Source organism: Pygoscelis adeliae, unplaced genomic scaffold, assembly GCF_000699105.1.
Source record: "Pygoscelis adeliae isolate BGI_AS28 unplaced genomic scaffold, ASM69910v1 Scaffold139, whole genome shotgun sequence".
Classification (NCBI taxonomy): domain Eukaryota; kingdom Metazoa; phylum Chordata; class Aves; order Sphenisciformes; family Spheniscidae; genus Pygoscelis; species Pygoscelis adeliae.
Genome location: NW_008825613.1, coordinates 1,926,834 through 1,936,654, shown reverse-complemented (window position 1 = coordinate 1,936,654; position 9,821 = coordinate 1,926,834). Strand labels below are relative to the sequence as shown.

The window sequence follows — 9,821 nt, the reverse complement described above, 5'->3', positions numbered from 1 at the left end:
CGAAGCGGCTTGCCCTGCCCTGCCCTGCCCATCCCATCCCACCCCACGGGTGTCGCGGCTCGGCGGTTTTCACCCGTGGTGCAAATCTGCCCACGTAGGAACGCGGGCGGGTGTGGCCCCGCTGCTTCAATCCACAGAGGTCTTTGCTTTCAAGAGCTAATGCGCCTTACAGTCGCCTGAACGCAGTGCGGGTGACAGGAAAGCTAGGTATGAAAGAAACGTGAGGCGTCTTGCCTTTGCGGGGACGTGATGTCTCTGCCCCGAAGAATGGCAGTGGCAGGCTGTGGGGGCCGGGGGAGGATCGCGTTGGTGGGGCCTGCTTGGGCTTGCTGGGTACACAGGATGGTTCACCGTAGGCTGGGGAAGGGGATGGTGATGTAACAGCGATGTAAATATGTGAAATTTTGTGTGGAAATCGGGGGAAAGGCGCTCCACGGTGGTGATGCAGTTTGTACTGACATTCAGAGTTCTAAGTAACTGTTGCATATGCCCCTGCCACAGTTAGTCCTGAAACCTTCAGGTCAAACCGCTAACAGTTTCTATTACAGGCATAGTAGGTAGCCTTGGTCTTGTGTAAAAGGCCAGCCCCCAATAAAGTAGCAAGGTTAGTTTGTCGTTTTATAACTACGGTTCCTGTTCATGCATAGCCTGGCTTTGAAGCACAGGTTGTATGAGGTTGTTAAAAGTGTTCTCTAAATTCCAAAGTTAGGCCGGTCTTAACTTTAATTGTGAAAAATAATGACAGCTGCCGTTGGTTTCCATGCAGTGTATTTTCATCTCTGTGTCGTTTGCTCCCTTTAAGCTTCTACGAGGAACTTCTGTCTCATGGCATCTTGAAACTGCTGACTGCACCCATTGAAGGAATGGTAGTGAAAGAAGGCTCGTGCAATTACGTGGCACCCCAGGGCATCTCCTCGGTTGTCAAGTTTTATTTAAAACAGTCAGGTAATTTTTTAGATGCCTTTGTATGAAATGAAAGGTTTTAATGATTGTGTTTTTGATGGCATTCTTGAACTGTCTTTCAAATTTAAATCTCCAATGAGAATGTTCAAGTTCCTTGTTTGTTTATGTATGTCTTGAACTTGCTTAGATGGATAAACATGTCTGCGAGCTCTATAAATTTCCAAGTCCTGCAAGCGCTTCACTGACTTCAGCTGCACTGCTGGCATATAAAAAATCCCTATACAAATATAACATCTGTAGGATCAGGAGCCAAGCTTATATTTACACCACTGGCTTTAGCACATGAAAGTCAGACCTAGCACAACTAGGGCAGAGATAATTTAGTGGTAATGAGATCATGGTTGAGAAGAGATCTGAGTTGCAACTTGAATGAAGTGAGTGAGTGGGTGTTTTTTCACGAGCGTGTACTTAACTTAACTGTGCTGTTTAACCGAGCAACTGGGAACATAGTGGTGAGCTACATCCTGTGTTTTGTAGAAATGAGCGCTTATGCAGTATGTGAGCCTACTGTGTTGAAACTCCGTTAGAAAAGACTGAAGGAGAAGATCATCTGCTAGTTTAAAGTGTGTAACTACTGCTTTAAGTGTAATGTGGCAGAACCACTTGTACAGTTTAGTGACTAACTCTGGTTTGAAAAATGTTAGCTTTATGAGCAGTCAAGCCTTGCTCCTTTCATGTGATTGTTTTTGTCTTTTTTTAATTAGCTGGTTTTTTAGACCCTAATCTTGCAAATAATTAACTACGTTCCTGTCTTCTGATATATGAGAGATGCTAATGGGGCAACGCTCTCTTTTCCAGTTCCTGGGGGTATGCTTTGGTTGCTTACTCTGTGCTGCCTCCTGTGCTCCTTGGATTTCACTCTGAATTGGTTCAGCTCACTAAAGCCACAGTAAACAAACATGACGAAGAGAGCAGCTGGTAATTTTCTCTCTGCTTACTGAGCTGAATCATGTCAGAGAGGAGTCAGATGAATACTAGCCCTAGCACAGGGGAGTGATAGGATCTTTTCAGTTGATGAGGATCCCCTCTTTTAATGTCATATGCTGGCTGTTAAACTGATTCAACCTAATTTGTGAAACTTTGCCCTAAGACTGTCTGTGTGATTTGCTGTTTGCAAGTCATCCAGTTACTAAGGGAAACTACTCTGCATTTTCTCTGTGGAATTCACTGTTACGTATATTTTAACTTCTTTTTCCAAGCAGGTGCAGATGTCTTCTACGAACAGCATGTAACTCACATCTCTCTCCGAGATGGGAAATGGGAAGTCTCCAGGAAAACGGGACCGACGGAACAGTTTGATATAGTTATTCTCACAATGCCTGTTCCACAAATTCTTCAGCTGCAGGGTGACATTGTAAACAGTAAGTTCACACCTCAAAGTCGCAGGTATCTAGCCTAAAATGGCAATTGAGCATCTTGTATAGCAAAGAAACACTCAACAGTCTGAGCTGTCTGTTAATTTCTGCCAGAATAGGGTGAATCTGAAAATGATAGGAGGTGGGTAATTTCAAGGCCGTATGTGTGGCACATGAGCGGTAATACCTTGATAGCAAAAATATCTAAATAGATGAGTCAATTTTTAATCTGATCTTTATTTTTTTGCTGACTTCTAAAACAGGATTTGTCTTTCTGTAACTTGAAAATAGTTATTGAATTGGACAAGAGCCTCAGCTGGTCCGTCCCTGCATGGTGGTTTCCTTGTCGCTATCTCTTTGTTGACGTGTCATGCTGATTTTCAGTATGCCCTTGGTATGTCTGCAGTAGGGATGACCCAGGGAGTAAGACTTGAGTAGCAGCTGTGCTGTGGGGAAAATCCCTAGGGCATTTCAGTGAGCCTAAAATCACATGAAATGCAGGGGAGGAAAAAGTCCAGATCAGAACTCTTTGGTCTCCAGTTTATAAGATGAAAGCCTCTCAGACCCTCCAGCTTGTTTGCTGTTTCTGGCTGCCCCCTGGGGGTTGTATTCCCCAAACGTGAGTAAATCTTAATTATCCTTTGGTCATTTATTGGGGTGAATGTGTTAACAGTGCCATGGAGGCTTAGAAAGAGCAGCTCAGTGCTGAGAAAGAAGTGTAAGTTCAGGTCTGGGCAAGTTTACTAGTTTAGGGGCATTGTCTCAGGTGTGAGACTTCCAGGGCCAGCTTTTCTTTGAAGTCAGGCCGATAAGTCCTGCTCGCCAGTGCTAGCTCTGTGCACAGTCAGTGTCCGTCCCCAGTGGGCTCCCAGCAGCGTTGTTTCTGGGAGGGCTGGTTAGCTGAGGTGCTGCCGAGCCTGTGAGCAGATTTGGTGTGTTTGCCATGAGACTTGATCTTTGCAGAACAGCCACTGTGAGGATTTACAGGGCAGAGATCTTGGTGCAGCTCTACAGGAGATGGCTCTGAGGGCTGATGCTGAGCAGAAGCCAGGAAGCCCAGCCAGGCCTCTGCTGACCCTGGCAGAGCCATTTGAAGTGTGCTGGGCTGTGGATTTATCACCTCAGCTGTAGTGTTGTACCAAAGACATGCTGCGTCTGGCTAATAACCTCTCTTTGAACTCAGCATGCTGGCAGCAGTGTAGGGGCATCCATGTGGCTCGAGTCAGTTCTGGTCAGACAGGGCTTGTTGCCTCTCTGCTGCCAGCTCCTGAAGTAGACACTTTAAAATTTGTCAGTTTTCTGCTCTCTGGTTTGTAGAAAAACCGCTAGTGCTTGAAAGATGAAGAGCTGACTTTAACGTTTGGCTCCTTGTGCTCTGCTGTATCTTGGATTTTAACGTGTTTAAATACGTGAGTGTGATTTGGAAGCTGTCTGTTAAAAGATATCAGAGCAATAGATGGAGGTGGTTAGAGTGAGCTGCCAGGGTCTATCTGAAGTTACATTATAATAACCAGGACCTGTATGAGGGAAAAGAAGAGGATGGGGCAGGGGGCAAGAGAAGGATGGATGGCAGCAGGATGTTGAAACTGCAGAAATGTGTCTTAACGGTAGCAAATGGAAAATTGATGTCTGATCACGGTAAAGAAGAAAAGTATTTTCATTACAACCTCTTATTTTAAGCTTTGTGCCTAAAGACTTAAAGATCCTGCAAGAACATGACTTTCTGCTATTTGTTGTTTTATAAGCTTTCTCATTTCCCCTGTCCCTTTACCATGGAAAGTAATGGTATCCCCACTGAATTTTCTTGGTTAGTGAGTGTGCTCTTTCACTTCATACTCTGAATCGTGTGAGCAGGGTAAATGTATAGACATCCTTTTCAGAATTACATATTTTAGTTTTAATAGCCATGTGTACTGTTCCTCTATATAAAGATAAAATAAACTAATGTTAAAAACATTGACTGGTCACTAACTGAAGCATGGCTTTGCAAGCATTAGAAAATAAGAGGACAGTGGTGTATAACAACTACGATGGGTTGGGCCGTTCCCCTGTCTGCAAGGAGAGACATCATCTTGGTTTTTGTTTTTGGTTTGTTTTTTTTTTTGTTAGGCTTATTACAACAACGTAACATGGGATATTGCTCGAAGGTGTTTGCAGTCATGGCTGACTCTCAAGCTACTTCAGTTCGGTTAGCTCAGCTCATAGCAGATGGGAAACCTCAACAGCCCAAACTGTACAAGCACGTGGGGACAGGTGTAATGAGGTGGCTGTTTGATTGCTCAGTGGTGTCATTACTGGGGTAAATGACTGTGGGTGTGGCCCAGCCTGTCCTTTCTAATGGTGGTCGATAGTGAATGTCCTGGGAACAGAAGAAAAGTAGAGGTAGTGTGTAGTACTGTTTTCTCAGAGTCTTCCTGAGGTTCCTCTAGTCTGCATCTCAAGGCCTTCCTCGATCAGAGTTGATGTTTTTGCAAACTGTTTTTCTTGGGGTAATTAAATCCTTTCATGTCCAAAAAGTGGGCACGTCCCCTTCAGAAGATGTAGTTAAGGTGAGCAGTTCATTTCACTTGCTCTTGGAGTGCTGGAACTGTCAGATGCTTTCCACAACATCCTTTTCTTAATCTTCTGTCTAACTGCAGGATTATCTTTTATCTGAGGGAACTCGGCAAATTCTGTCTTCTCCTCCCCTTCTCCCCATTTCTCTTCCTCTCTCTGCCTGTACCCTGTGTGAGACCGGCTTCCAGATTTCCGTCCAATTGTTAATTCTTCATCTCAGGCAACAAGGCTGACCCTCCATACCCTGGAGTTCCTTAGCATTGGAGCTATTGGCTTCTTTACTATGGCTAAGAAGTGAGGGGAAAATAGGTGAGGAGAATGTAAGGAAGGTGTTTCAGAGCCTGAACAGGGTGTAGATTTCAGATCCTTTTTGACTTAAGAGGGTCAGGGTGCATCACTGTATCTCTAAATCTCAACCTTATATTGATTGCATGTCAAAGAGCTGAGTTTTGCTGGCAGAGAACGGGGGTTTCCTGGATCCACCTCTCCTAGGATTTAAGATGCAATTGCATGTAAAGCTTAAGGTAGTTAACTGTGGACAGCTGCTGAAAGGAATAGTCGTCCTCTCCCCTCCATGCTGACACTGTACTGCTTTTGCCTCCTCTGTCAGCACTAGTGAGTGGGTACCACTCTGGGAGTCAGATCTGCTCCCTGTTTTGACGCAACAGTGACTCTGATGGTGCAAATGAATATGTTAGTTTTCACTTGGCTATGCAAGCTGATCTGACTTGTTGAGTGACTGCCTAGTCGCTAGCATTAGCCTGCACATATGCTGAGGCTGCTTTCTTACCCGTGAAGCAGTTCAGTCATCTGTATGCTCTGGTCTTCCAAATCCAGAGGCAAAATTTGGTGATTCTAATGGAGGACATATTTGTGCATTCCCGCTCTACAAACTAGCAATTCCAGTTGCTCCTGGAAAGGGAGGTTCCTGCTCCTTGTTGCAAACTTCCCCCTTGCTGTCACTCAGGGTGGGAGGAATCATTTTGCTGCTGTGCTCACGCTGCAGCTGAAATGAGGGATGTGCAGAGTTGGAGGAAGGGGAGGGCTTTTTCCTTCTAGCAACAGCAGCCTGTGTGGCCAGCTCAAAGGTCGCATGTAACTAATCTGAGACTGCAGGCAAGGGGCACAAAGTGAAGAGGGGCAGGATTTAGGAGTACAGCTACCTTAATTGCTGATCTTGAAGGCCTTCATTATATCAAAGACAGACACTGAAGCTAAATGAAGGACGTGGCTTGGCACCTTGTGGTAATATTGATCTCAGTCACTGTTGTGATTTGTGATGAGCAGTGTCAATGGAGCGAGCTTTGGCAATCTCCCCAACAGCCCCCTTTTTGACTGTAACTAGCCTTTACTGCACGCCCTCCTTTGCTTCAGTGTATCATCCCTACTTTGACAGCTTCTTAAATAGAGGCAGCTAGTTTAAAGATCTTCCATATCCTCCATCATTTTCTTCCACTTTTCCTATCTGAGGTTGCTCTCTGAGATGCCTTTTCACATCAGTTTTGCTGCACACTGGAGATTGAACTGCTAATTGTGGACCTGCGCCAGGTTCCATTTTAGCCACTTAGGTATAACTGGATCTATCAGTTCAAAGCCAAATGAAGTTTTAAGTGGATTTTGATGAGGGATTGTTAACATTAACGTACTGATAAAGGCTGTAAAGTAAGTGAAGATGCAAAGGAACAGCTGTGTGGAGTAGGTGATGCTTTGATCCATTAGTAAGCATTGGAATTAGCCTTTGATATTTGTGCATAAAAGAACCTGAGTTGGAGAGTTCAAATGACTAGCCAGAAGTGGTAATTCACCCCTTGCAGGAATTCACCATTTTCCTGTTTGAGCCTTGAGATTGACTCTGTCATGTCGGTACTTTCCCCTTGCTTGAGAATATTTAACTGTCTAAATATTGTATTTTTAAGCAGTGGTCCCATAAATGATTACTGTAAACATGGAGCATGTTTCTTTAATAACAAAACAGTTTGGACATCTATGCCCGTGTTTTCAGAGATGTCTCCTGAAATTTAGGCTCCTATATTTGTAGTTGGGTGCTTCAACAAAAGCGTCCTGCACGTGTGTGTTGTGAGTTCCTCTTCATTGCAGAAGTAGTATGTGTGCCTACACTGGACTACGTGAACGGCCAGCACCTGGCAATCGAGTTACCTTAATGTAGGTGCCTTTGGGTCCAGCGGCTGATCTGCTCTTCAATTTGCAAATGTTAACTTGTATCTTTATTTCAATGTCTTTAGGACATCTTTCTTTAGACACCTTTCGTATCCTGTTGGAGAAAGCAAATGAGATGAGGCTTACCAATTTGAAACAGACCAAAATTTTGCCTTCAGTGAGATGACTTACTAGTCCTTGAGTTTGTGTTCTGGCTTTAGGAATGAAGACTACTCACGGGGGAAATCACAGCCTACTTGAGGGAGGACTTCTTTCACCTCCCAAGTTTTTTGAAAATAACTTTTAATTTACATGATATTCAGAGAATTAAGATTTTGAAATAATGACCCTCCCAAATTTTATGTTCAGTGGCAAAGTTTCCATTTTAATACTTAAAGCTCTGCAGACTAAAGCTTTTGTTAGGCTGATTTATTAGTTTGTGTCTTTTTCCTGTTCTTTAGCCTTTTAGATGAGCCTGAACATTATGTCATTGTGAAGCTGTATACCTTTAGGAGGAGACAGAATTAAGTGGCCTTTGGCAACCTAGAATTATAATTTTAAATGGACTGTGTGAGAAACGACTGTTCCAGAATTTCTTCTCTTATGAGTATAAAGTCAAAACTTAGATTAATGGAGAAGTTAGTGTAATACACACAGGTTTTAATTTATAGATATAAAATATATATGTATATATACACACACATATATATGTATATGTCTGTATTTACGTATATAAAGTATTTTGTTCTGTTTACTTGTATTCTTTTGTTTGGTTTGTTTGTATTCTTTGAATTTTGCCAGCATTTATCAATTCATAACTGAAAGGGGGCAGGGAAGGAAGTGGCTTGCCTATGGCCAATCTTTTTAGATTTATTAATCTTCATTTTCAACCTTTATTCATTCCTTCTACAGCTATCATGCCCAAATAGACTTATCAGTTGCATATTTAGCAATAGCAGAGACAGAAGTAGTAATAATGCTGCTGGAAGTCATAAGCTTTGAAATCTCTTCGACTAATGAAGTTGTTGAATTGGTAGTCTGTGAAACAGGCATTCTTAGGGCTCTTTGATACTGGTATCTGATGAAATTACTCTTCACTGATTAGATTTGGTTGGTTTCCATTCAGAAATTGTGTCCCCCCTGTGTTTACTTGAAGTTACAGTAGACTTACTAAACCAAATTAATCAAAAGAAAAAAATCTTTTTGCAATGTCTTCATTTTTCCCCTGCTTTCCTTTCTTTACATAACATGCGGTATGTGAAGGGTTAGTAACTTTCTAAGCTTTTAAAGTAGCTGTGTACTCGTATTGGGTTGAGGCAGAAGGGGAAAAGGGTTAGCTCCTTGCAACATGTTTGGAACAACAATAGGTGGCAGCAATCAAATGATGTTTAGGATATTCAGCTTGAATAACTACATTAAATATAGTGCACTTATTTCTATTTGGGCTTTACGTATTTTGGTAGTAAATATTGTAGTTATGCAGAAGGTAAAAGGAAAATGCATAAATGTTTCTGAGTTTTGTAATGTAAATTCAGTGTCAGAAAAGGAATACATTTGCTTAAAAAGCAGGATCTTTGCAAATGAAAGGACTAGATCTTGCAAATGTTCATCATCTAAGTATTTCAGACATGCTGGACTGTTGTATTGGCTGCTGATGTTAGAAAAAGCCTAGATTTATATACCAGATTCCATATGATTGCTAAGCAATATAGTCCTTTTCTGTGCATTTTCAAATCAGATTGACAAACTTTTTATTGGTTCTGTTTTTAGTAAGACATTTGGCAACATGGCAATTAAAGATTGCAACAATTTGCAGTAGTTTTTATCTGTGTGTTCAGAATGTTTTCATTAAGTTGCTGTACTTGGAATTTAAAATTACAGTTCCGCATGTTTAATCTGCTAATAAAATGGAATGGCTTGGCTTTTGTTTCAAGCCTGACCTATTTTTTTTCCATCTGTGTGAATGTCCCACATGTTTTAAATAATACAAGCTGATGAGAAGATACAAGTAAAATAGGACTGTATTTACATAGGGAGGCTTTATAATGTGAATTAGGAAGGCCCAACTCTGATAATTTTTCCATGAGTCCCAAGTTCTTGCTGAGTGAATGTGTTTATTTTTGGATAGCGTGATGATAAATTCTGAATTTTGTAGTGCCAGTTCCAAGCAATCTTAGCAGGGCTTATCCAGGCTTTGAGTTTGTTCTCATTACCTAACAGATCTAAAATGTCTAGTGTAAACATGTACACTGATTTGTTAGTTACTTATCAGACCTTAGGAGCTGAGGTCACACCGTGCAAATATTTGTGCTTTCTGGAAATACAAGCAGTTGTTAGTTTTGCATGAGATTAGCTGTTGATATTAATGTGGTCCTTTAAAAACCTATCACTCATTTGACATGGAAGCATCCTAATATTGACTGAGGTTGTGATAGTGGAAGGATCTGTGTTGGTAAAATTGGGCAATACAGTCTGATAGAAGTGCGAGAGGCTATTGTCTGGACTGTCGGTGCCGCAGCTGAAACGCGGGGTGTCTGACTCTGTAGTGAAACCCTCTGTCCTTGCCTGTAGGAGAGCTGTTTGCACGATGCAGCCGGACAGAATACAGCTCTCCTTAGCTGCAACCTAACAGTTACGATGAGCTGTTCTCCGTTTTCTTTCTGGCTGTGGATTTCACCTGTGAAAACAGGGCATCCTGTCCCTACCTCCCACTGCTGGTGTCAGCTCCACCTCTTACCTTCTACTGCAGTGTTTTGTACCCTCCTGCGAATTGATCTGACTCACCAATCC

At 42.3% G+C, this 9,821-nt stretch overlaps 1 protein-coding gene across 1 annotated transcript in view; it reads left to right on the top strand.

Annotated features, from left to right (window-relative positions):
* Positions 1-9,821, top strand: part of RNLS (renalase, FAD-dependent amine oxidase) — an 81,613-nt gene that overhangs the window by 4,470 nt on the left and 67,322 nt on the right. Inside the window, exons 2-3 of the mRNA XM_009332778.1 lie at positions 767-945; positions 2,166-2,324. Coding sequence (XP_009331053.1) covers positions 767-945; positions 2,166-2,324 — 338 coding nt within the window. The remainder of the gene's footprint in view (positions 1-766; positions 946-2,165; positions 2,325-9,821) is intronic.